This window comes from Helianthus annuus, chromosome 14 (assembly GCF_002127325.2).
Source record: "Helianthus annuus cultivar XRQ/B chromosome 14, HanXRQr2.0-SUNRISE, whole genome shotgun sequence".
In the NCBI taxonomy this organism is placed as follows: domain Eukaryota; kingdom Viridiplantae; phylum Streptophyta; class Magnoliopsida; order Asterales; family Asteraceae; genus Helianthus; species Helianthus annuus.
This window is the reverse complement of record NC_035446.2, coordinates 16,062,621-16,090,509: the sequence shown is the minus strand read 5'-3', so window position 1 is coordinate 16,090,509 and position 27,889 is coordinate 16,062,621. Positions and strand designations below refer to the sequence as shown.

Sequence of the window (27,889 nt, the reverse complement as noted above, 5' to 3'; positions counted from 1 at the left end):
CACATACACTCTTCCCCGAATCGGCGAGCCCTCCCCGCGTGACCAAACAAACCGCTTCGGCAAAGGGTTGGCGGCGGTGTTTGCGCGCGGCAATGGGGTTTGCCGAACCCTTTGCCGAGCCCACTCCGCACACCCTTATTATAAAAAACCGTTGATTGAGAGGAACCAAAATTAATGTGAACATGGCAATATTTAATAAACTAACTACTACACCCATCATCTCTTAAAGTGCAATAAATATTTTGTTGTATAAATCTTGGTCTTGGTTTTGCTACTACGTAGGAAAAAAGTTATAGTTTTCAAAATGCTTCTTAAGGTTTTTTTGCTTTTTGTATGTTCTTCTTTTTATTTATGCAGCAGCAGTAGCAGCAAGGGAAGAACATTTATTCTGCAGAAAAATGTGTCCGTATCAGCTGTTTTTGTATTTGGAGACTCCTTTGTTGATCAAGGGAATAATAATTATATAAATACTTTGGGCAAAGGAAATTTCCTCCCTTACGGGAAGGATTTTCAGGGTGGAAAACCAACGGGAAGGTTCTCCAATGGCAAAACACTACCTGACCTTTTAGGTACATTTCTTTTATTATTATTATTATTATTATTATTATTATTATTATTATTATTATTATTATTATTATTATTATTATTATTATTATTATTATTATTATTATTATTATTATTATTATTATTATTATTATTATTATTATTATTATTATTATTATTATTATTATTATTATTATTATTATTATTATTATTATTATTTTTATTATTATTATTATTAATATTATTATTATTTTTAAATATTTTTATATATATTAATTTACAAATGTCGGTGAAACAGTAAAACATCAATGTGTTGGAGATTGCCACAACTCTTTCTCAACCTTTACATGTTTGGTCCTCAACTAATTTTAAAGTTAGCTTTTAGACACATTTCCATTTACTGGCTTTTTGGCTTCATTTGTAACTTGTAAGAATTTAGAGAGAGAAGGGGAGACATTGGAGAAGCACCGCTACGGGGGTGGTGAATGGTTGATCCGAGGTATTGTAGGAATCCGTTCATGTAAAATTTAAATAAAAATTTTATTAACATGAATTACAAATACAGAACAGAATTACAACTGAAATAAAACAACAAGAACATAAAAATTCTGAACAGAAAAACTGTTCTTGGCTGAGGATCGTGTTAGACACGGGTCCCTTAAAACAAATTTCGAGTCTCCCAGGAGAACTCGTTTTTTTCCAGGATACAACAGCCGCAAGCAGTTGCACTGCCGACCTTGACTCCAACCCGAAGGTGTACCTTGAACTCTTGAAGAAGAAGAAGAAAATTCAGTGAGGGAAGATTGTTAGAGCTGGTGTATTTTGGTGTGTCCAATCTGCAGCAGGAACCTCCTATTTATACTGCAGGTCTTGAAGAAACTGAAAAACAAATTTAAAGGGAGAATTAAACTGCATTAAACATCTTCAATGCACTTTAATTCGTCATTAAATTCTCAGTCAAACGCATTAACTTCGTCAGTTTCGAATGCTGAAACGTAACTGCACTGGCATTAACCGCTGCTGGAAGCTTCTGCACGCTCATGCGCGGTGCGTCCTTTTGGCTCACTGCCATGCGCGCGTGCGCCACACTGATTCAGGTCCATGCGCGCCTGCGCGCGTGTGCCACGTCACCTGTGAACCTATACGAGCATGCCACACAGTCGCGCCGTATTGGCTCACTCTGGTGCGCCGCGCACATCACATCAGGCCCCATGCACCATGCGCAACCGCGCGCCTCCATGCCATGTGTACTCGCGCGCGTATGCCATGACTGCCACGTCATGCACCACTGCGCGCGGACCCACCAGGATGATGCACCTGCATGCCATGTCACCAGCCACTTGGTCCTTGCAACTCTTGTGCTCCACCACGCGCACGCGGTCAAAAATACAAAGGCGGATCTCAAGTTGCTCGCGGCGATGCGAGCGTGTGAAGTGCAAAGTGCGCCATCGAAGCGCCACATTGCGCCTCATCGCCCATGCCACACGCGCGCGCGTGTGCGAATGCGTGTGCGAGTGCGAGTGCGAGTGCGGGTAGGGTGCTCCACACCCTTCGCGAGTACACTAGTGAGTGCTTCCATGAAACAATAAGGATGGAGAGTCCCCACTTAAATATTTAAGTTTCATCTCTCATCCGATGTGAGACAAGGTGCCACTTTCCCACATTTTTGTAAGTCCCGTTTAACCGGATCTTTCAATGATATCAAACAACACCAAGTTTGTGCGGAATCCAAACTTGATGTGATTCAAGAACAAATCGAGAAATATGAAGAACGAACCGAAAATATGAAACGAAGAACAAACCGAATCACTTTTAACCACTTGCACACGATTCTATTACTTGAATAAGCAAAACCGTCTGGTACAAATGATCACCACCAACTCGAAACCTCTAGCTCTCTCTCTAGGAAATCTGTAACTATGAAGTTCCAACCCTAAAACAAGTCTAAAACTTGTTTATATACATAGACAAGCCCAATTCCCTACATGGGCTACCCTTGGGCCTGCTTGGCCCACATGGCCTAAAGCTTGGCCCAAGTGACCTATAAAGGTCCAAAACCTAATATAAACTAACCCGGTAAAGCCCAGTTCGTAACCATAGTCCGTTGTATTAATTTGATGCGTCAGTCTCACACTTTAGGGCCTAACAATCTCCCCCTAGACTGATGCCATCAAATTGTCTTCATAACTTGAATTCAGCAACGTCTTCAACGAAATCTATGGTTGTCGCTATGCTGCAGATGTTGTGGAAGTTCTTGACTTCTGAACTCTCAGCACTGGGTCTCTTTATTAAGCTTTTGTGGTTAGTTTCATATCAGGATCTCGATCAGCTTTGCTTGAAAATCTTTGTCAAAAAGAATGTGAGAGGAGGATTCTCAACAACTCTTTTCTTCTTCAGTCTTTGTCTTTCAAGCAGGTTCACGGTACTTCTTCAAATGTACTTTCATTGTCAGACGACGTCTTGTATCCGGTTCTTCTGACTCAGGTACATCTTGTTGTTGTGATGCTTTGGGCTTCTTCAGCAACTAACAGCATCTCAGTCTTCATCAACCCCTGTTCTTGATTGAAATCAAGTTCTGCACATGCTCACAAACTCATAAGCAAACATTTCTTATGCAACAGGGAGAGTACCACATGAACACTAGGTACATCAAATTTCACAATTTAAATTCTTTCAATTTTTGATGATCAGTCAAACCTTCAAGAACGGTTATATATTTTTTTAATTTTAGAAAAACAAGACACTATTTTTGGATTTTGACTTTTTCTATTTTTTTTTTAATTTTTTAATTTTTAAGAACTAAAACAAATAAAAACTCAAAGTATAAACAACTACCAAAATATACAATTACAATTGCAATGGGATCAAAATTCGTTCTCAGGCAGACTAAGGAACACTTTTCAGTACGAGCCTAATCAGACTGGTCTATGCGATTGCCAATATGTTTGTCCACTTAAACTTTAACGCTCAACTTTCAATTTTTCAACTTCGTGATATTCTTAAGGTAATATTGTGTGTCCCATTCCAAGGCATACCCCCGCGATCAAGGTAAGCACAACAATTCATCGTAACAGGTGAGTATACTGATGTCATCCTTTAAGATATCCTGACTATGTCTAGGTCTGCATATAATATGTTTTATCATGTTTTGATTTCTTAACAATGAACACCCAAATAAATACTAATCAAATCCCGGAAATATATACAGCACACTCTATCATGCATGTATCTTCCCTACCACATATTTCACAAGTCCAATCCAAATTTCTGAAATCTTAACTGGGAGTAGGTTGAGAAAAGAACAGAATAGATCTTTTGCAGAGATGGTATAATATACAGATCAAATGAGTTTTTCTCAATTTGATATAGGTTTATTGGGGTTTCTTTTGGGCACTAGAGGGCCTCTTTCGGGTGTATTAGATCTATAGCGCGACAACGTACAGCTAGGTCAGCATGTATCTGGATGCAGCAGAAGCTGACGTTGCCTAGCACCTCCAGGTCAGCATGTATCTGGATGCAGCAGAGGAGGTACACGACTTTTTCAGAAAAGATTTCAGAATCAGACCAAAATTGTGTGTATCGGGAAACATACAGACATTCAAATAGATATGAGCTAATTCCAAGTGACTTTCTTTCCTGGGGTCATGTACACTTTTAGTTCTAAGCAGAAGAACAACCAAAATATCCTCGGATGATTCAACAATATAAAGACCCGAAACCTCAGATGTTGGCTATCTATCAACGCAAGATTTAAGACCATAAAATCATACGCCGTTGGTATGTTACCCACATGATACATAGTTCGTTATGTTTATATCACTTAGTATCTTTTATCATGTTGAGCGTCAAGCCTATCGACATATCACAGTAGATCCTAGTCTTTTCAGCTATAGCACCTTACATGTGTTAGTCAAACCCTTTAACACGAACATTTATTTCACTTCCCATATCATGCAATCTTTCTTTTTGGCTTTTTCATTTTTCTAATGTTTTTGTGTTTTTCTCATTTTCTTCCCCTAAACACTATATATGTCTCTCTCTCCCCCTAAATTTGTGCAGAAATCTTGGATTTTTGCGCAAATTTACCATTTACTAGAGGAAGGACACTTTATATACAAAGTTATAAACTAAGAAAAAGAGAAAATATTTTTGTTTAACCGTTCTGTCATCAGATTGAAGACTAATCAAATTCAAATCAAAATACTGAATTTAAACGGTACCTTTTGCTGATCATTTCTTACTTCTTTTATCTCCTCCAAAGGAAACATATCATCTGTAAAAAAAAATTTTGAACTTTTTGCAACAGTGAAATGTTACCCGTTTTTATCTCTGGAACAACTGCTATCAACATTCCAGAGATTGTCAACAGCTCCTCCTTAGTTGTTCCTGAAAGGTAAGGAGATTAGTAAGACATGGGTACCCAGGCCATCGTGGTCCTGGGATTTCCTGAAGCATCAAAATAAGACACTTCTTTTAAACACAAGTCCCCTTTAATTTCAAGGATTGGAGACGTAGCTGCTTTTTGTTTTGCTCTCCAAATTTGTTTAGGCTTTTCTAGTTTCTTAGATGCCTTTGGCAAAACATTTGGCTTATCAACCTTATTATTTTTCAAAATTTTTGTAGGTTTCAAAGCTTGTTTTCTTTTTGCTTTAGCAGCATTCCAATCCCCATCAGAAGGTTTAACCGTGGGATTCACATTCTTCATTGCCTTAGGTGAAGATACCTTCATTGGCTTAGAATGGTAGTTGTCCTTTGGTGTAACCCTCTGATTTTGCATATAGTAGGGTACGTAGGGACGCCTTGTGCAGTTTCTAGCAATGTGACCCGCAATGCCACAATTGTAGCAAGTTTGTCTTTTCACCGGAAAGACGTTTTGAGCCGCTTGATTCGCTCTAGCAGGTCCTGAAGGACAAACCGGTCCTTTTTGCGTTGGATGTGACTGCACATTTCTCTTAGATGAAGACGAATTGGGGTGCTTGTATTTGTTGTTTGCAGAAGTCTTGTTGCTCTGAGCACCATTTTTCGTCTTTTCTCCCATATTGGAGCTTTCAATCACTTTGTCACGAGCCTTATGAGATCGTGATTGTCCTTGATAAGCAGACTTCGCATACCCCTGACTTTGATCTGCTTGCTTTGACTCATTCCGCTTGTTGTAAACCGGCTCACAAACATCAGCACACGAGTGAGTGTTGGTATTTCGTTGCACTTTTGGACAATGAACACAATTTCTAGCAATGTGTCCAGGAATTCCACAGTTGAAACAAGTCTGTCGCTTCAATGTATGGAGATTCGGAGTGCTAGCAACAGTTGCTGATCTGATAGGTCTAGGTGACTGAGCTTGCTTAGGTTGCTTTGCTTGTGTTCCATATGCCTTTTCTGATTCTTTCTGTACCTGTTGATCAGAACTAGTAGAAGCATGAGATTCAGACATATGATGTTTTTCGTCTTTTATAATTTTCTCAGAATCATTTTGAGAAGACGATTTAGTTTCTGTTTTAATTCTCTTTCCAGAAACATTTTCTTGTGACTTTTCATTTAATGTGACCACTTCTTCCTTTTCAAAATCTGGTTCAGTTTTAATTTCAGAAGATGTAGAAGTTTCATCAACACGTGTTTCATCAACACGTGTTTCATGTGAATCTACTTGTGGTTTACTTTCAGTCACGGTTTCCAATGTGGTCCCACTAGATTCAACATTAGGGACATCCACTGAGGCCGATTCAGAAGAAGAGTCAGGACATTCTTGATTTTCTTGGGAAGAGGTTTCAGTGGTTTCACTGAATGTATCCTGAGGGACCTCACCTGTGACACTTTCATCAACCAAAGGGTTAGAAACATCAGATACACAAGATGAAACATAAGCAGAAAACGACGCAAACAAAGAACTAGTAAAAGCAATGTCAGACTCAGTTGGTTCAGAATAATGTTCAAAATATGGTTCAGAAACATTTGAACTAATGACCGGTTCACTCCCATGAACATCACCACACTTTACTTCAGAGCTATCATCTGCACATGACGATGAAACATTAGGATCAATTGTGCCTTTGGGAACAAAATTCAATGGAGTAGACTTTTGTGGCTCAACATGTCTGTCATGAACAGACGATTTGTTATTTTTCGAACCATAAGTCATTTTACTCTCGTTCAACATCTCCTCCTCAGTCATTGGTAAATACGTGTAATTATCATTGTACGGAGGAGGAGTTTGATTATAACCCAATCCTGACCCTTTCCTTTTAGAATATGCCAATTGCTGATCACACAGATTTTTGACTAATTTACTGGAGGAATCGAATTTCTTAATGTTTAATTGATTTATTTGGTATTTATCTCTTACATTCTCCAGTTCTTTAGTCACCTCACACAATTTTTCTTTGACTATCATGAGTTGGGCTGTAGCTACACTGACATCGTCCTTGAGTTGAACAATGTCCTTACGCTGAGCTTCGATTTTCTCTTTGAAAAGTTTTTCGTTTTTCGTTAAAGTGAAATTTTTCCTTTTAATTTCATTGTAGTCTTCGATTAACTCAGCGTTTTGTATCCTATAAGCCTCAACCCTTCCTCGGCACTCAGGAGTGCAAAAGACAGAAAGTATGTCTTCTTTAGTGATGAATGTCATAATTTCAGAGGGTAGTTGACACTTTTGATCTTCTCCTCAAAACACAAACCAACGAGAACCCGTGTACTCGCTAAATCAAACACTTTGCACGCAATCGAACCCGCTTTCTGAACCGTACCTCAAAACCTGTCAAACCAAGTTTACCACCAAACAAAACTCCACCCTTTTTTTTTTATTAATTAGAAAAACCTAATTATTATTATTATTATTATTATTATTATTATTATTATAAAACCAATGATTAAGCAATTATGACTTAATGATTATGATTATTTATTATTATAATTAAATAAATAAAAACAGTAAACAACGAATTCAAATGATTGTCGTTTCTGTCTTCTTCTACGTAGAAACAACACCAAACCCTAATTTTAAAAACTGCCGCCACTACCACAAAATGACTAAGTGATGAAGATGATAAGACAATATTGAACGGAGAATAACAGAGGACGGCGGTGGTGTGTGAGTGATGATCGGAGTGGAGAAAGGGTGGTGAACGATGATGTTGATGACAGGAGGTTCGAGAGACGGTGACAGGAGATGAAGACGAGGACAAAGGAGATCGGAGGTGGTGGTTATGGAGGTCCGTACGAAGGTGGTGATCGTCGGTGTGATCGGAGGTTGAATGACGATGATGATGAGATGAAGACGATGACCGGAAAATGTGGTGGCAGGTTGCGACTAGTTCTGATGTGGTGGATCTGATGTGGTGGTTGACGTAGGGTGAACAGGTGACCGGAGAAAAATTAGCGACAGAGGATGGTGATTAACGGTGGTCGGAGGAAGTTGATGGTGTGTCGGAGATGACGAAGATGAGTGTTACGGTGTCGAAAACCCGAATTTGATGTCGAACTTGAAACGGAGAAGATGATGATGTATAGTTGCAGGCCGGTTGACAGACTCTCCTTATGATGATGATCGATGTTGATGATGACCGGAGGATGATGATGATCGACTGTTGAAGATTTGCTGTGAACTCGAAACCCGGTTGCGACTCGGAACCGTGGTTGCGAGTCGGAGATTACGAGTCGGAACGAAAACGTGAAGAGCCGAAACCGTGTTGCGACTTTGAGAAGACGATCAGCCTTTTGAAGGATGGTTGCGAGTGATAATCACTGAAAGTGTGGCTGCAGAATGACGGTTGCGAGTCAAATGTAGGTTGCGAGTGAAACGTGATGAACCGAAATCTGGTTGCGAGTCGGTGGTTGTGAGTTTTTCCAAATGAGTCGGTGGTTGAACTCTCACGGTTGCGAGTCGGTGGTTGCGGTTGATGCGACTCGTGAAATAAATGAGTCGGTGGTTGTGAGTTTTTCCAAATGAGGAGCTGTTGATGCGGCTCGTAACCGTGACCGGATGATCAGATGGTTGCGACTTGGATGTTTTGAAGATGTGAGGATGAAACGTGTTTGAAATTTGAATTCTAAAGAAAACAAATTTTCAAAAGATTTTGTAAAATAAACAAATCACCGAAAATCTGCAAAGATTTTAAAAACAAGATATTTTCAAAATTTTAAAAATTACGTTTAATCCTTTTAACATTCCTTTTCAAAATCAAAACATCCAAAAATAGTGATTTTTATCAAGTTTCGATGAATACTACGAAGAACGCGAAGAACACCGGACCAAAATTAACGAAAATCCTGAATCTTTGATATCACACCGAGCCTAGAACAGGTTCTAAAGGCTCTGATACCACTTGTAAGTCCCGTTTAACCGGATCTTTCAATGATATCAAACAACACCAAGTTTGTGCGGAATCCAAACTTGATGTGATTCAAGAACAAATCGAGAAATATGAAGAACGAACCGAAAATATGAAACGAAGAACAAACCGAATCACTTTTAACCACTTGCACACGATTCTATTACTTGAATAAGCAAAACCGTCTGGTACAAATGATCACCACCAACTCGAAACCTCTAGCTCTCTCTCTAGGAAATCTGTAACTATGAAGTTCCAACCCTAAAACAAGTCTAAAACTTGTTTATATACATAGACAAGCCCAATTCCCTACATGGGCTACCCTTGGGCCTGCTTGGCCCACATGGCCTAAAGCTTGGCCCAAGTGACCTATAAAGGTCCAAAACCTAATATAAACTAACCCGGTAAAGCCCAGTTCGTAACCATAGTCCGTTGTATTAATTTGATGCGTCAGTCTCACACTTTAGGGCCTAACAATTTTCAGCATTCAAGTTTCAAACACCAAATTTTGAGCATCGATATCTCATTCATCTTAGCACCGTTTTGGACGTGGTTTAGTTCGTTGCAAAGCTCTTCCAACATAGAACACAAACCCACAAATAAATATGTAAAACCCGCTCATTTTATTATATTTATTTCTAGTCCAAAATAGGAAAAAAATATTTTCCTATATTTGTGAAAAATGCTATTTTCACAAATTTCCAACAATCCCCCACATGAATAGAAATTGACCTATCAAGTTTCAACGATACACGTTCAATAGTTGAGTATTGCAAGATAGGTAGGTGTAACCTTTGAACCTTCTTTTGTGAAGCATACTTTTCCTCCTAGGGTCTTGTAGACGCGGGGTCTTTGAACAATCCCCCATTTATGTAGGCGACAATATACATTCACACAATACTTTCCCTAGTCGAGTCAAGTCCACATGGTTGTGTCCGTTTATGGTCATGGAACACGTTCCTGGTTCTGCGAGAGCTCTAGGATTTGCGCCTCCCCACAAATCCATTCGAAGCGACCCCACTTCTCTCTAACATAGGTGATTCCTCTGAATTATTAAAAGCATCATGGTTAATTTTGGATTTCCTCAAAATCCTTAACCTCAACATGCTTAACCTTTCCTTTATGTCACTGATTGGAATGGACTAGGAAGTATACAACTATCTTTATTGATTTTGGGGCACCCCCCACAGTGACTCCCTTTTGGGTTTATGATTAAGTTTGCCTATTGAACCTAGATCTTGGGATCTCCAATCAACTAGGTTAGGTTTCCCTCATATTCCCTTCTTCTATGGGCTTTAGTCCCATTCCTCTTAATGACTTATACACCTTATCTTTGCTTAAGCCTTTTGTTAACGGGTCCGCAATGTTCTCTTTTAACCTAACATAGTCAACTGAGATAACACCCGTTGAGATAAGTTGTCGTACCGTGTTGTGTCTACGTCGAATGTGCCTTGATCTACCATTGTACATCGCGCTTTGGCCATCTTGGAATATCTTCCACAAATTGACGTAGCCACTCTGCCTCTTCCCCGCTTTTATCTAAAGCGACGAATTCGGATTCCATCGTAGATCTAGCTATAACAGTTTGCTTGGAAGCCTTCCAAGCTATAGCTGCTCCCGCAAGTGTAAACACACATCCACTTGTCGATCTATGATCTTTTATATCCGATATCCAGTTCGCGTCAGTGTATTCTTCGATCACTGCTGGATCACGGGTATAATGCAATCCATAGTCTCTTATGTATCTTATGTATCTAAGCCCCATCGTGATAACTTTCCAATGTTCTGCGCACGGATTACTGGTGTATCTACTCAGCCTGCTCACAGCATATGCTAAGTCGGGTCTTGTACATGTCATTAGATACATTAGACTACCAAAGATCCTTGAGTACTCTAACTGAGCAACACTCTCGCCTCTATTCTTCCTTAGGCATTGGGTATTATCAATTGGAGTTCGAGCTATACTCGTATCGTCCGAATTGAATTTCCCAAGGATCTTGTCCATGTAGTGAGATTGACTCAACACAAGACCATTTTGGGTTCAAGTGATTTTTTCCCCAAGAATCACATCCGCGAGACCCATGTCTTTCATGTCAAACCTCGCTTTCAACATGTCTTTTGTTGAGTTGATCATGTTATCATCACTCCCAATGATAAGCATATCATCTACATAAAGACATAAAATTAAATAACCTCTTGGTGTGTCTTTAAAATAAACACACTTGTCGCACTCATTTATTTTGAAACCATTGTCAATCATGACATGATCAAACTTTTGGTGCCATTGTTTTGGAGCTTGCTTCAAGCCATACAAAGACTTGACCAATTTACATACTTTGCCCTCGTTTCCTAGGGCGGAAAAAACCCTCAGGTTGTTCCATGTAAATTTCTTCTTCTAAATTGCCATTTAGAAATGCGGTCTTTACATCCATTTGGTGAACTTCCAAATTTCTTAGAGCCGCAATGGCAAGAACCAATCGTATAGAGGTTATTCGCGTTACAGGCGAGTAAGTATCAAAGTAGTCTAGACCCTCCTTTTGTCTAAATCCTTTGATCACTAACCTTGCCTTGTATTTATCAATACTTCTGTCGGCTTTCATTATCCTTAAGAATATCCAACGATATCCAAGTGGTTTACAACCAGGTGGAAGATCTACTAACTCCCAATTATGATTTTGCAATATAGAATCAATTTCATTCTTAATTGCTTCTGGCCATTGAGGTCCTTCTGCGTAGGTAACCGCCTCGCGGTAGGTATTGGGCTCACCATCAACCATATAGCTCATGAAGTCTGGACCAAAGGATTTTTCAACCCTTTGTCGTTTACTTCGTCTAAGCTCACCCTCCTCGACCTCAGGTCGTTCATGAGTTTCATCTAACCTCGTAGACGAACTCGGACATGCTTCATCTACCCATGTGGATGAACTTGGACCTGGTTCATCTAACCATGTAGATGAACTTGGAACTGCTTCATCAGCCGCTGTTGATGAAGTCGCATTTGTTTGTCCTAACATAGGAAACACATTTTCAAAATACGAGACGATGTTAGGATTTGCCTCCATGATAGTGTGTTTGTGTACATCGGGATTCTTGGACTCATGTACAAGAAAACGATGTGCACTACTTTGATGCGCATACCCAATGAATATGCATTCAACAGTTTTGGGTCCTATCCTAAGAGCTTTAGGAGGTGGTACAATCACCTTTGCTAGGCACCCCCACACTTTCAAGTATATGAAGGCTTCCTTTTTCTCCATAACTCATATGGAGTTTCGTCCCTATTTTTCAAGGGTATCTTGTTCAAAAGATAGTTTACTGAGAGAATGGCGTCCCCCCACATTTCTCGGTTCACTCCCGAACTGATCCACATGGCGTTCATCATCTTTTTCAATGTGCGGTTCTTTCGTTACGCCACGCCATTTGATTGTGGAGAATAAGGAGGTGTACACTCGTGTATAATGCCACTTTTTCACATAAATCCGCAAAAGGTGCAACATATTCACCTCCTCGGTCGCTTCTCATAGCTTTTATCTTCTTTTTAAGTTGATTCTCAACTTCATTTTTGTACAAGATAAACTTTTCTATTGCTTCGTCTTTACTCTTTAGTAAATACACATAGCAATATTTAGTACAATCATTAATAAACGTGATGAAGTGCTTATTTCCTCCATGCGTGGGTACCGCTTTTAAATCACACACATCGGTATGAATTAAATCAAGGGGTTCGGTTATTCGTTCAACCGATTTAAACGATGATCTCGTAAGTTTGGATTCGACACATGTCTCGGATTTGTGATCGGAATCGATATAGAATGTTGGTGTTAAGTTTAATTTAATTAAACGTCGTAATGAATTAAAATTTACATGTCCTAGTCTACCATGCCAAACATTAGAAGACTCAATCATGTAAGTAGAAGTAGAAATTTCATTCATTTTCTTGTTTTGGTTCACAACCATTACATTCATTTTAAACATTCCATTAAGGGCATAGCCCTTTCCTACAAACATTCCACATCTAGAAAGAACAAAATTGTCCGATTCAAACACTAGACGAAATCCAAACTTGTTGAGCATCCATCCCGACACGAGATTCTTCCGTATCTCTGGGACATAAAGCACATTTGTCAAGGTCAGCTCCTTGCCCGAAGTCATCTTCAAGACGATCGTGCCTTCCCCCTTGATGCTTGTGGTAGCTTTATTCCCCATATAAAGCTTTTCTTCACCCGACGCTTCCTTGAATGTAGAGAAAAGAGCCTTGTTTCCACAAACATGGCGGGTTGCATCCGTGTCAACGAACCATCCTTTTGGGTTTTCACCCATCGCGTTGACTTCTTCAATCATAGCTGCTTCCTCGGTTATCATTGCAATCAGAGGCATACCATCCTCATCAACCATGTGCGCATGCTCATGCTTAGGTTTCTTGCATTGGTTAGCACGGTGCCCCGTCTCGTTACAATTGTAACAAGTACCTTGGAAAGGCGCAAGCTTCTTTTTCACAGCCCCCTTTTTCAGTCCAAGGTTGTTAACCTTTGCTTTCCCTTTGTTGTCCTTTTTACCCTTGCCTTTCTTGCCCTTTGAGGACTCCCCAACTTCCACCATGTTTGCCTTAGCCGAAGCTTGCAAAATGGTGCCTTTTTGGGCTACCCTGTTGTCCTCTTCTATACGAAGACGGACGACAAGTTCCTCAATAGTCATTTCCTTTCGCTTGTATTTAAGATAATTCTTAAAATCCAACCAAGCAGGAGGTAATTTCTCGATCATGGCTGCCACTTGAAATGTCTCGCTAAGTACCATTCCCTCAGCGTGAATGTCATGTAGTATAATTTGCAACTCTTGGACTTGGTTCATAACAGTCTTGTTATCAACCATTTTGAAGTCCAAGAAAGGCGACAACAAATTTCTTTGTTCCCGCATCCTCCATTTTGTACTTTTTATCCAAAGACTCCCATAATTCTTTGGAAGTCTATTGTAGTACACATTATACAAAGCATCTGAGAGACCGTTGAGTACATAGCCTCGACAAATGAAATCCGAGTGCTTCCAAGCCTCTACCGCGCTCAGAGCCTGGGCGTCGGTCTCCCCTTCCGCAGGTTGGGGAGCAGTTTCAGTCAAGAACCTCTCAAGGTTCATGGTGGTCAAGTAGAAGAACATCTTCTGTTGCCACCTTTTGAAGTGGAGACCCGAGAACTTCTCAGGTTGTTCAGCATGATTCGCCACTGTGGACTCTCCCACAGTGTTGGCAAGGGTACCGACAAAACGTTGACATTGGTATTTTCAGTCGACATTCTGAAAAATTCCACAAAACCCAGTTAATAAATCTATTAGAATAATAAATGTGCTGATTTATTATTTTACTAACAAAATCGATGAGTAACAAAATCAGTCTCGTAGCTTCTAAGTCCAACTTTGAAGACAACAAGAGAAGATCTTAGAACCCAAAGACGAAGAAGGAGTAGAAGCAGAGTTCTGTTTTGACAAAGTCGCTACTTTGAATCAAAACAGAGAAAAAAGTTTTTAAAAGACAACCTGCTGTGAGAAAAAAAATAGAATCACAGTAGAATTGTTTGTGTCTTACACGAACGTTGTTTTAAAAATTTGTTTTAAGATTGTAGGAATCCGTTCATGTAAAATTTAAATAAAAATTTTATTAACTTGAATTACAAATACAGAACAGAATTACAACTGAAACAAAACAACAAGAACAGAAAAATTCCGAATAGAAAAACTGTTCTTGGCTGAGGATCGTGTTAGACACGGGTCCCTTAAAACAAATTTCGAGTCTCCCAGGAGAACTCGTTTGTTTCCAGGATACAACCGCCGCAAGCAGTTGCATTGCCGGTCTTGACTCCAACCCGAAGGTGTACCTTGAACTCCTGAAGAAGAAGAAGAAAACTCAGTGAGAGTAGATTGTTAGAGCTGGTGTATTTTGGTGTGTCGAATCTGCAGCAGGAACCTCCTATTTATACTGCAGGTCTTGAAGAAACTGAAAAACGAATTTAAAGGGAGAATTAAACTACATTAAACGTCTTCAATACACTTTAATTCGTCATTAAATTCTCAGTCAAACGCATTAACTTCGTCAGTTTCAAATGCTGAAACGTAACTGCACTGGCATTAACTGCTGCTGGAAGCTTCTGCGCAAGCGCAGGTCTGCACGCTCATGCGCGGTGCGTCCTTTTGGCTCTCTGCCATGCGCGTGTGCGCCACACTGATTCAGGTCCATGCGCGCCTGCACGCGTGTGCCACGTCACCTGTGAACCTATACGAGCACGCCACACAGTCGCACCGTATTGGCTCACTATGGTGCGCCGCGCGCGTCACATCAGGCCCCATGCACCATGCGCAACCGTGCGCCTCCATGCCATGTGTACTTGCGCGCCTATGCGCATGACTGCCACGTCATGCGCCACTGCGCGCGGACCCACCAGGGTCATGCACGTGCATGCCACGTCACCAACCGCTTGGTCCTTGCAACCCTTGTGCTCCACCACGCGCAGGCGGTCAAAAATACAAAGGCGGCTCTCAAGCGGCTCGCGACGATGCGAACGTGCGAAGTGCAAAGTGCGCCATCGAAGCGCCACATTGCGCCTCAACACCCACGCCACGCGCGCGCGTGTGCGAGTGCGAGTGCGAGTTAGGGTGCTCCGCACCCTTCATGAGTGCACTAGTGAGTGCTTCCATGAAACAATAAGGATGGAGAGTTCCCACTTAAATATTTGAGTTTCATCTCTCATCCGATGTGGGACAAGGTGCCACTTTCCCACATTTTCAACATTCAAGTTTCAAACACGAAACTTTGAGCATCGATATCTCATTTAAATTAGCTCCGTTTTGGACGTGGTTAATTTTGTTCCGAAGCTCTTCGAACATAGAACACAAACCCACAAATAAATATATAAAACACACTCATTTTATTCTATTTATTTCTAGTGCAAAATAGGAAAAAATCATTTTCCTATATTTGTGAAAAATGGTATTTTCACAAATTTACAACAGGTATGACTTCAGTACCATCCCTCCGTCTTTGACCTTCGTCACTGGAAACCTAACTAACCAGGACCCCTCTTTTCTAGTGGTGTAAACGCCACCTGAAACCTCCGACACCATATGCCCTCTGTATCCTAGCCAGCCATGCGTGATTGTGTCCAGCGGCGGCGCCACCGCTCACCAACAACTGATTTTGTTCAAAACTCCAACCACTATCATCCTCGTGCGATGTGATTTACGGAAAGATGAAGATGCTGAGGGTGGTGTTTTGTGATTGTAGTCTTTTGTGGTTATGGTGTTTTGTGGTGGTGGTGGTGTTTTGTAGTGGTGGCATTATTGATGGTGGTTGTAGAGATTAGAAAGACTTACTAGGTTGGTATGGCTCCTTTTCAAATAATAGGCAAGAAAACCATGGGTTTGCATTAATGCCAATAGGTTTTCTTTGAAGAACACCAAAGATGGCACGTGACCTGTTGTACTTACAAAACTTAATAAGTTTAAAATTTAAGCACCTACTTCAACTATTAATCATATCAATAATTACAACTTATAAGACTATCCATTATTGCAACTATTTCATTCAAGTATGATGGGTTGGGAGTGTATTCCATTCAAGAAATCTCTTAATGGAGTTTGGAATAATATTGCGAGAATTTTCATTAACACCAAGGTTGAAGGGCTTCCTCTAAGGAATTTTATAAAAGGGGTTATGGGTAGGCGAAGATATTGTGTTTTGGTTAGACCCGTGGTTAACAAACGAGCCCCTCAAACAAAAATTCCCCGAGCTTTTTAGAATGGAGGAGGATAAAAAATGTACGGTGGCGGATATATTCAAGATACAAGGTAATGAGTTGGTATTCAACTAGAACCGGAAATCGGTGCTGTCTAGTTCAGAGATGCAGTCCAGCTTCGGTCAGCTCTGTTCTTCGTTAGCTGAAGTCCAGCCCTCGGCTAAAATAGATCAGTGGAGGTGGATTTCTGATTCGGTGGAGTTTGTTCGGGCAAAGCTGTTAAGCGTTTGCTCAATGCGGATAGAGTGCAGGATAGTGATTTTATCATGGAATGGTGCAAATGGGTCCCCGTAAAATGCAACATTCTCGCATGGAGGATGGAAATGGACAAAATCCCAATCGCCGAGGCTTTAAAGAAAAGGAATGTTCAGATAGAAGATTCTTTGTGTCCCTTTTGTAATTCGGCTGAAGAAACTTCGGATCACGTTTTTATCGCTTGTCAAGTCGCTTTGACAGTTTGGAATGGAATTACTGTTTGGTGTAAGATCCCCAACATCTTTGCTTTCTCGCTTAAAGACCTTTTAGGTATTTTTAAAGAGCTAAGAGTCTCGGAGAAAAAGAGAGATGCGGTTCAAGGTATCATCATGATAGTTTCCTGGAGTTTGTGGGCCGCTAGGAATAATGCTAAATTTTCAAATATTCCGTTTAAGATAAAAAGCATTACTAGTGAGGTTAAGGCCTTGAGTTTCCTTTGGTTCTCCAATAGATCGAAGCACAAGGGGATAGATTGGGGGAGTGGTGTTCTTTTGTAAATATGTAATTGTGTTTTGTCGCTTTTGTCAGCCCGGCTTGGATTGGCTGTTTCGTTAATCAAGTTTACTTTTCAAAAAAAAAAAAAAAAAACCCAATCTAACCCAATTTTTATTAAAAAACTAATTTCTCTTTCTTCCATCTCCACAACCCAACCCAATCTAACTTTTCACTCACATCCACAACCCAACCCAACCCAACCCAACCTAAATCAATATATTATAAATAAATATGAGTTATAAAGTAAAAGAAAAATATTGTAATTGTAGGTCCACTAGAGGAGGATCTAGAACACCTTATCCTTATTACCGAACACACCCGGTTGCGGAATCCAAATGAGTATGCAACCGAGACAAGAACACACAATACACACAAGATTCAAAGTTAAAGCTCAATGTATTGATTCCAAAAAGAGTTTGTTACAAGATGATGAAACTAGAAAAACCACACAAACTCTCAAATGCTCACACTGTGTTCTTTGTGTCTTTATCTATTCTGCTTGAGTTGCTTTTATACACAAACCTTATCCATTAACAGCGAATAACCTACTGGGCCCAAAATAAGGCCCACGAAGAAGTGAATCCCACGAAGAACATGTGTTCTTCATGTACACCCAATACCAGCCAACAAACAAAAGGACGAATGATATTCTTCGTAACAACTAGTCCTTCGTGAGTTGTTCTTCGGCCAAACAGCTATTCTTCATGATATTTAGACATGCTGGTTCTTCGTGGGCTTGCAAGAGTCATGCAGAAACATGCAGATTGAAACAACCAGCCGCAAGCAGACAGATCAGCAACATGCAGATAGGAAACAAACAGTTTGCACATCGCAAGTATTTTACGATAAGTACGAAGTTGAATGCGTTCCGAGTCATGACGGAGGATACCTTGCTTCGGTCTTCACTTCGTAGTGCGAGAGAACCGAACAAGCCGTATCCACAAAGTGCATCAACAAACTCCCCCTTGGATGCTGCTCGTGAGGTTCATTATTCAAATAGTTGCCGGATCTTGAGATGTCTTCACTTGTCACGGACAGGGAGTGTATCAGCAAGCTCCCCCTTGAACGTTGCTCGTGAAACGTTGATCTTCAAATTTTAGATCCTTGCGGTGTTGATGAGTGGTAAGCTGCAACTCGATTATAATGATCCTTTGATGGCATCCATGACGTGTCTTCATTCCGAAGCTAGTCATATAGTACGTTCTCTTCGCCTTTAGCTGGTTTGGATGTCGCATTTGCACATACAAGAAAGCTAAATGCGTAATGAGAACAACCGCTTGGAATATAATTAACATAAACAAACGACACACAAAAACCGCCAAAAAATCCTATATATACAACATGTCAGATCTTCAATTAAAAATACACACAAAAACCCAAAAGCCATATTTAATATATCCCATTCGCTTTAGAAACGCCAAAAAACCCAAACATCAAATATCTTCTAACCCAAAACGTTTTTTTGAAATTCAGTTTGGTTGTCTGTAAGATTTTGCACAATAAAATGGACAAAATCCTTAAGTGAGGATATTGTCCATTTCATTGATTAAATCTTATTGACTTATCGTCAACTTCCATCCAATTTATAACGCCGAAACATACAAAAACATTATTGAGGTTTGTTGTCAATAAAGTTTAGCTGTATGGGGTGGACAACATTGTCAGTTATCTTTCTTAACCGAGTATTAACAATGTTGTCCATCTCATACAGCAAAACATTATTGATTTTAGCATGATCAATTTTTGAGGTTTAAGGTGCTTTTATTTGGTGGCGTTCTTTTTATCTGTAAAACGCCAAAAAGTAAAAAAAATCAAACATCGTTCAATGGAAAAATTCAAGATTGTTGGCTGAAGGGTCTAAACTCAATAACATTTTGCTGCATGAAGATCAAGATGAAGAAAAAGCGAAATACCAACCCACAAGTCATAGATCTATGTAGCCAAACATCCACAAAAAGCCACTTCAACATACGAGCAGGCAAAATAATCAAACCGATAGGTTTGTTAAGTTTTACATAAAACGTCATATATTTGGTGACAGTTCTTGTACTATTAAAGAAGCGAGAGATTGATAACAGTGAAAATTGTGAAGAGAGATCCGATTAAGATTTTTAATTTATATTCTTCGTTTTTATTTTTTTCCCTGTGGTTGTAATATAAATTTATAACTGTAAAACACCAAGATACCACAAACGCCAAAATCTATATAAAGAATAACAGAACAATGGGTCATCTTGTTTTAAACGCGTTGAAAAAACGTCATTCAGATAGATTTCCTGACCCCCTGGGTTCTAATGGCATACGATTTGAAAAACGCCATAAACGCCAAAATGTTAATACAATGAAACCATTAAACGCCATTAATTATTGAATTTGGTTAATGCCAAAAATTTTAAACCCGAAAAATAAAACAATATTGGAGAAAGCGGAACTGGAAAAGCAGAAGATAAAAGGACAAAAAAGCCCTTCTGTCCTTCTCTATGCCGCGTGACACGTGTTAGGCCAGGATGCGTTCTCACCGTTTTCACACTTTTGAGCGTTTTCTCCTGATCCCGTTTATATATATATATATATATATATATATATATATATATATATATATATATATATATATATATATATATATATATATATAGGACAAAGATCCGTTAGGAACCACCCTTTATTGCGAGAATCGCGAGAACCAGTGTGAACTCAAACAGTAATTCCTAAAAAAATCTAAAAAACACCCAATTTTTTTTTTAAATTTTTTTACTATTTTTTTTTGAAAAATCGCTATATTTTGTTAATTAAAAAAATAAAAAAAATTCAAAAAAAAAAAAAATCGAAATTAAGATAAAGTCATAAAGAGTTTATCCGAAATTAAGCAACGAATGGGTTTTTATCATGCCAATCACTAAAACATAATATTTTAATGATTACATAAATTTTTGGATATCCGGAAGTATTCAGAACATAAGTTATGCGCGAAAATGCAAACTTATGCACTTTTTGACGCTTTTAGTCCCTGAATGACCAAAAAGTTTATTTCAGCACTCCGAACACCTCAAAGCCTATTTCTAAGCTATGTAAAGGATATTTAGGGTATGTTTAACTTATGGTCAAGTTCCGGAATGTCCGTTACAGTACAAATTGACATACTTTCGCAGTTTGTCGAATTTAGTCCCTGTAAGCGAATAGACTTGATTTCGGCATACCAAACCATCCAAAACTTATTTCTAAGTTATGTAAAGGTTATTTAAGGTATGTTAAGCCTATGTCACTATTCTGGAATGTTTGTTGCATTAAACTGTTTATATTTACGCATCAGTGCGCATATAACCTTCTAGAAAGAGCCCGAAATCGAACAAGAATTGATATGTGCAAAAGATACACATGTTTATACAAATCCCAACTATGAAATACAATAATTCAATGGTTTGGTATTTGTTTGATGGCTGAAGTGACACAGGTGTCACAGTCTCCCCTACTTTAGGAAATTTCGTCCCGAAATTTATTCGAAGGAGTCTGTCTGTGACTTTGTGTCAAATAACCACCAGAGATATGCAAGGCATAATCCTGTCATTTCCTTAACAGACATTCTTCAGAAATGAAAATAAACGGACGGGGTCATTTTCCTCAACGAGTATCCTTCAGAAGCGGAAATGAAGGAATAAACAAAGGGAGATTCATTTCCTCAACGGACAATCTTCAGAAACGAAAGTGAACAGACGAAGTCATTTTCAACGGATGCTTCATCAGAAACGGAAATGAAAAGGATAAACAAACGGGTATTCATTTCCTCAACGGACAATCTTCAGAAACGAAAATGAACAGACGGAGTCATTTTCAACGGATGCTTCATCAGAAACGGAAATGAAAAGGATAAACAAACGGGTATTCATTTCCTCAACGGATAATCTTCAGAAACGAAAATGAACAGACGGAGTCATTTTCAACGGATGCTTCATCAGAAATGGAAATGAAAAGGGTAAACAAACGGATATTCATTTCCTCAACAGACAATCTTCAGAAACGAAAATTAACAAACGGAGTCATCTTCAACGGTTGCTTCCTCAGAAACGGAAATGAAAAGGGTCAACTCTAGACACATGACAAAACTTCCTGTGGTTTCTGTGCACTAAATTCCATAATTATGTAGGCCTCCATAATTACGTAATTTCTTGCATAGTCCGCACAGTTCATTTCATAATGTGCAGGGGAAGGAAATCAAACCTGTGATGAGTGTGGCTAGACTACCATAGGGTCCTTTTAATTAGATCGATAAGTGATCTCTTTAATTAGACTGCCAAGGAGTCTTTTTAGCTATATCATCACGTGATATTCCTAACCAGATTTTTGGATCAATCTGTTTAACTAGGCCACTCAAGGGGTCTAATTATGGAATAGTACTGTATAATCCAAGGGTCTTAACTATTACGTAGAAGCCCATTAAGGATTTAAGGTAGTATCTTTGGGTATCCTACTATGCATTTCCTTATACGAAGATATGGAAGATTTCTACGAGGATTTGGATAACAACATTTGGATCATACCAAAAACATAAAAGGGAACACATAAGCACATAATCACATAATTGTTTTCTTTGTTATTAATTGTTATTATCTTGCTATAGATTGCTATAAATTTGACGTTGGTTTGAACATGGGTATTCAAGGCATACCAGGAACCCAATCGATGGACTTCAATGTCCCCAAGCATCTATCTGAAAGATAGGATGATCTTCCAAAAAAAATCGATTTTTGATTACAAGGAGTCATCACATTTGAATTAAGGTATACAACAATTATGGACTTACGGAAATACCCTTAGGTATCCTATCAAGGATTGGGTATTCGTCCAAAGTTGTAACTTATGCCTCGTACTTCGTTTTCCTTGGAGGAAACGGGTACTTAGGATTTTCGTGGGAAACACAAGAGATCATAAAGTGGAAAAATTTTGGGGGTAGTCTGTTCTTTAAGGAATACGGTTCCTTGATTGTCGGTAGGGTAGGGGATATGTTGTTTACACTTGCAATCACATCAATATATATGTTGCGATGTAAAATAAAAGATTTATTTATAAACAACAATAACAACTGTTTCATAGATCTTTGACAACAAAAGAAAATAATACATAAAGCTTGATTATTTCTAAACATTGTTGTCTTCCAATCGGTCAGATGCTCATCCTTGCGCTGGATTCGCATTAGCAAGCTTTGGGCAGTTTCTCCGGAAATGGCCCATCTCGCCACAGTTGAAGCAAGAACCTGGTGGAAAACGACCTTGAGCAGGATTGTTGCCAGTTTGATTTGGTGCACCTGCAGCTGGGCAAACTCTTGCTGTATGGCCTACGAGTCCACAAGTTTGGCATTTGCGGCACTTTATATTGGCATGATGATGGAGGCTACATTGGTTGCACAAGGGTGCAGTTCCATTGTAGGGCTTCCTAGCAGGGGGTTGAGCTGGTTGGTTGGGGACGGCTTGATCATTGTGAGCGATCCCGGCGAAGTTCTGAGAAGCCTTTCGCTTCTTTGACTTCTTAGGGGATCCAGTCTGTTCCTCCTTGGGTTTCGATTCCTCGATTGGTTTCTTATCACTTTTTCGAGAAAGTTTACCTTTCCTGATCTGAGATTCAGTCAAGGTAGCGGATAGCTCAATGGCCTATCTAACTGTAGTGGGATTACTACCAATTACAATGTCTTGTACTGAGTCAGGGAGACCATCAATATACTTTTCGATTGCCTTATCCAAAGGCGTGACCATGTTTGGGCATAACAGACTTAACTCTTCATAACGATCCGTGTAGGCTCGATGCTCACCGCTATCTTGCTTAAGATCATCGAATTCCCTTTCCAAGACCCTGATCTCATGACGAGGACAAAATTCCTTCATCATCAGAGCTCGAAGCTCTTCCCACGTTTGAGCTAGTGACACCTCGGCACCCCTATCTCTCATCACACCGTTCCACCACGTCAAAGCCCGTTTCTTAAAGATACTAGATGCGAAATCTACCTTTCGCTCGTTTGGGCATTGAACATGTCTGAAGGTGCTCTCTAGACTCTCGAACCATTGCAGAAGTGCAGTCGCTCCTTGAGTCCCAGAAAACTTTGATGGCTTAGCTGAGTTGAACGTTTTGAAGTTGCAGGGAGCATTGTTGTTGTTGAGAGCTTGGTTACATTGAGCAATGATGTTCGAGATTGCAGCAGTCATTTGCTGCGTAATGACAACTGCCAGATCTTCAATAGGTATTTGATTCTCGCGTCGCGAAGGCATTCTAAAAAAAGGGGAAACATGAGAGGAAACAAGTGAAGTGGCATTGGGTAAGAATAGGATGTTACAAATACCGACCAAAAGCATGGGTGGTGGTCATTTGTTTGAACCACGAAGCAAACAAATGACACACAAAGGCTGAATCATAGTAAATAGGTCCTCAGGATGTATCACGAAGACATGCTCGCCTATAAGTGGACACTCACTCCAAGAGTTCCCAGGTAAGAGTGACTGGTCCGATACTGCGGATTTGTACGAACACTCTAGCCTTAGACAGAAAACCCAGGGTACAGGCACCCACTCTTCCAGTTTGCACGTGTTCACATTATTTAGACCCAAACCTTGACGAGTTTGAAAACTCAAAAGGCACTAAGCCAAATATGAGTCAAACTGGAAGGGTTCAAAACCTTATAATAAATCATCCTAGAACAGATGATTAGTTTTCAAGGCAGATCAAATTTATGTTCTCGTTGTGGTTGTCACTTAAGGATAAGTGACGGTATTGTTTTATGACTAAACGCAAGTAAACTCGCATTAGGGTCCTAGGAAGGTTATAGTCTAGGTCAAAGCATTACTAATAACCTAATTCCCTATAACCATTGGCTTGGCTCTGATACCAACTTTTCTGTCACACCCCGACCACGTAAAACAACAAAACGTGGCGGAAACGTCGGGGAGTGTTGTAACAGAATCATTGTTTCACAACCATGGATTAAACAAATTTCGTTTTATTGAATTAAATGAGTACAATGTCTTAACAACAAAGAAACATAACATGATTAACTAGTCTTGCATCTTTTAATGTCACTAAGGCCTTGTCCATTCCTATGTGAGCATATACCATCATCATCATCAAATATCATCAACTATTGTACTTGAAACACATGTGAAAATACATCAGCATAAAAATGTCGGCGAGTACATAGGTTTTGTGAAAATAGGATTCATGACTTAGGTTTAAGAAAATGTTTAATGAAGACTTGTCATGAGTCCAGTTTGAGTGTTTGCTTTTATAAAACGTTTGAAAAGCGATAATAAATCAGTTGATATGTATATATAAAAGAATAATGTATGGTTAAATGAATAACCAGGTAAAAATAAGTTGTATAAAACAATTTGTTTTGTAAAAACAAAGTCTTGTGAAAAATATGTTATTTGTGTAAATTGTAATAGTCCAAATTGAATGATTCAGATAACGCTACGACCAAGCTAGCTCCGCGGTGAATTCCCCTTGCCGAGTTCTTACCCTAGGCGACATATGCCACTCCCATGACTTGAACCCGGTACCTCTGGGAAGAGGTGGGTGTTGGTGGCCAACTGAGTTACCCCAGTTGGCTGAAAATCACTTGTTTCTGCAAAAAAAAAAAATAAAAAAATAAAATAATAATAATAAAATGACACATGCACAAATTTACATGAGGTGTAAAAAAAATTTATCGTCAGTAACAAAATTTACATCATCGCGTAAACAGAACTTACGTCAGGCAAATTTTGTGGCCCAACTCGCTTTAGAAGTAAGAGTTCTCATGGTTCTCATAACTCATGGTGGTTTTTAATTGAACCGAAGCTATCCTATATATATACACACGTCTAAGGCAAATGTATGTCTTATTCAGGTAGTATTTCACCGACTTTTAAATGAAAATCTAACTTTTTTTTAAAATGCCATTGTCGATGTTTGAAAATCATATATATCCAGGGGCGGCTCTTATGGTTTGCTAGGAGGACTTCCGCACCGTGATTTCGAGGGCAGGAGATTTAAAAAAACTTCGATATATATATATCTCTCTATATATATATATATATATATATATATGTTGCTTTAAAAGAAAATTTTAAGCATATACAAATCAAATATAGATGACCATTATCAACTACCTTTTTATGCTTTATAATTTACCTATGTTAACATTAGGAATTTATTTGGCCTAACCCAATACTAATATGATTTTAAAAAATAAAAATAAAAAAACAATTTTCGTTAAAGTATATGGGCACATTTTAACGTAAATAATGTAGCATGCAAAGAGTAAATGAAAATGATTTCAATGGATTTATGTCTTTTTATTATTTTATCTCATACAACTGCACTTACCTGATATGAAATTTGAAGTCGAGGCATTTGGAGTGAAGGATTATCTTCCAGCATCTCTAGACCCTTTGATAAAAGACAAAGATCTTCAAACGGGTGTAAGTTTTGCTTCTGGTGGCAGTGGGTTTGATCCACTTACAACGGCAGAAACGGTATGCTTGCAGCTTGTACATCTTTATTTTAATTTACTCCTCTCAGCACATTTATAAGTGAACAATTTTGTGCACATATATACATTTTATTTGTGCTTATTTGTTTCACATATTATGCCATTCACCATGTAGTCTGCTATACCAATGTCGGTTCAATTGGACATGTTTAAACAACATATTCTGAAGCTTAAGAGGAACATTAAAGAAGAGGCTGCCGATAATATAATCGACAACAGCGTAGCTGTGATAGTTGCCGGTAACAACGATCTGTTTCTTTCTCTCCCCAATAGAAGACTACAATATGATGTTCCATCTTATGCTAACATGATTGTCAACCTAGTCTTGAATTTCATCCAGGTACTACTAACAAGTGACAAAAATTAACTAACATGTCATTCAGTGACGGATTCAGGATTTATATCCTGAGGCGATTAGGGGACTTAACCAAACTTTCAAAGGGGCGACCTGAATTTTTACCTAAAAGTTACAGTAATTTTTTTTAAAGAGGTGACTAAGTGTAGGTCCACTCCAGAACCCAGAAATTTTACACTAACGCGAACCTAAAAATCATGTTAGTCATATGTACCCAAACATGACATAGATATTCACGGGTTGACCATATTACGACCCAAACCAAAACTTTATTTTTTTTGCATATTAGTATTTTGAAATTAAAATTTTACAACAATAAATACAAATGTATATGAAGCAATCACATTTTAATTACAAAATCGTATGTCAATTTCTAAGTTATAATCATGCCATAAAATACCCCACCAATCTAATTTTTGACATAAATACATTTTGAGTAAAAATAACATAAAATATAAATGGGTTAAATGGGTGAACCCACGAACCTGCCCGGTTGACACGAACCGACCCATCTCGCTAACTAAACGTGTTTAGAATAAATCCAAACTCACAAATTCCTTGTTAGGTTGATGTCGTATCCGAAATTTGCACCCCTACTAAAAGGAACAAATATAAGTAAGATAAAGTCATAAAGAGTTTTCAAAAATCATGTTACTAATAGGTGTTCCATGTATTTCTTTAAAGGAAATATACAAGTTGGGAGTAAGAAGAATAGCTGTCTTTAGCGCTCCACCAATCGGCTGTTTGCCTGTTGTTAGAACATTAGACGGAGGTCCACACAGAAAGTGTGCAGACAAGGAGAATAATGCAGCCCAGTTGTTCAACAGCTTTCTAACACAACAAGTTCAGTTATGGGCAACAAGTTATCCTCAATCCAGGGTTGGGGTTATTGATTACTACAATCCTCTGATAAGCATCATTGAAAACCCTCATAAATACGGTATAAAAGTTATATATTGTTGGCAAGGCTTCTAATTTATAATTTTCCCAAAATCATATGATATTATGAAATATATGCCTACAGTTTGCATAATCAAATATTAAAAAGATTTTGTTATCTTGTTTTGCTAGGCTTTGATGTTGCAGATAGAGGATGTTGTGGAACTGGAGAGATAGAGGTGTTATTTTTGTGTAACAAGCTAACCCCTACGTGTCCGAATGACTCTAAATATTTCTTCTGGGATGGTTTTCACCTGACCGAGAAAGGAAATAGCATCATTTTATACCATATTCTTCAAGATTTGTTGAATTCCTTGTTCTAGTATCTGGAAGCGTGACAGACATCTTATGTGAAGGAACAAAAGAAGTGTAATGGCCTTCGATCTTTGTTAGTGATTTTAACGTCATCGAGTCATTTTATTGAATTATCATTTACACAAGATTCAAGGAAAATCTATACAACAGGGGGGGAACATTGTTAAAATAATAATTCAAAGTCTGGTCATGTGGTTATTTATGTTTCTGTTCCTAGGTGTGAGAATAAGTCTAGTCAGTTCCGAGTTTGTTGGCTAGTACCGAGTCGTAGGAGTAGTTTGTTATTTGTTTTTGAATTTGTCTGGAGTCATTGTACTTGCTGCTATATATAGTCGCTCTTTTCCATTGAATAAAGCATCTGAATTCTGCTGTA

General features: G+C 38.9%; 1 protein-coding gene across 1 annotated transcript; it reads left to right on the top strand.

Annotated features, from left to right (window-relative positions):
• Nucleotides 1-259: 259 nt before the first annotated feature.
• LOC110908137 (GDSL esterase/lipase At5g42170) lies at nucleotides 260-27,889 on the top strand. The gene is made up of 5 exons (XM_022153043.2): nucleotides 260-569; nucleotides 25,760-25,890; nucleotides 26,023-26,247; nucleotides 26,947-27,202; nucleotides 27,334-27,889. Exons 1-5 carry the CDS (start codon nucleotides 305-307, stop codon nucleotides 27,522-27,524), a joined length of 1,068 nt encoding a protein of 355 aa, XP_022008735.1. The 5' UTR covers nucleotides 260-304; the 3' UTR covers nucleotides 27,525-27,889.

Coding starts and splice junctions, on each gene's coding strand:
- LOC110908137 (XM_022153043.2), top strand. CDS start 305: ATGCTTCTTAAGGTTTTTTTGCTTTTTGTATGTTCTTCTTTTTATTTA. Junction 25,891..26,022: donor CACTTACAACGGCAGAAACG/GTATGCTTGCAG, acceptor TTCACCATGTAG/TCTGCTATACCAATGTCGGT. Junction 27,203..27,333: donor TGAAAACCCTCATAAATACG/GTATAAAAGTTA, acceptor TTGTTTTGCTAG/GCTTTGATGTTGCAGATAGA.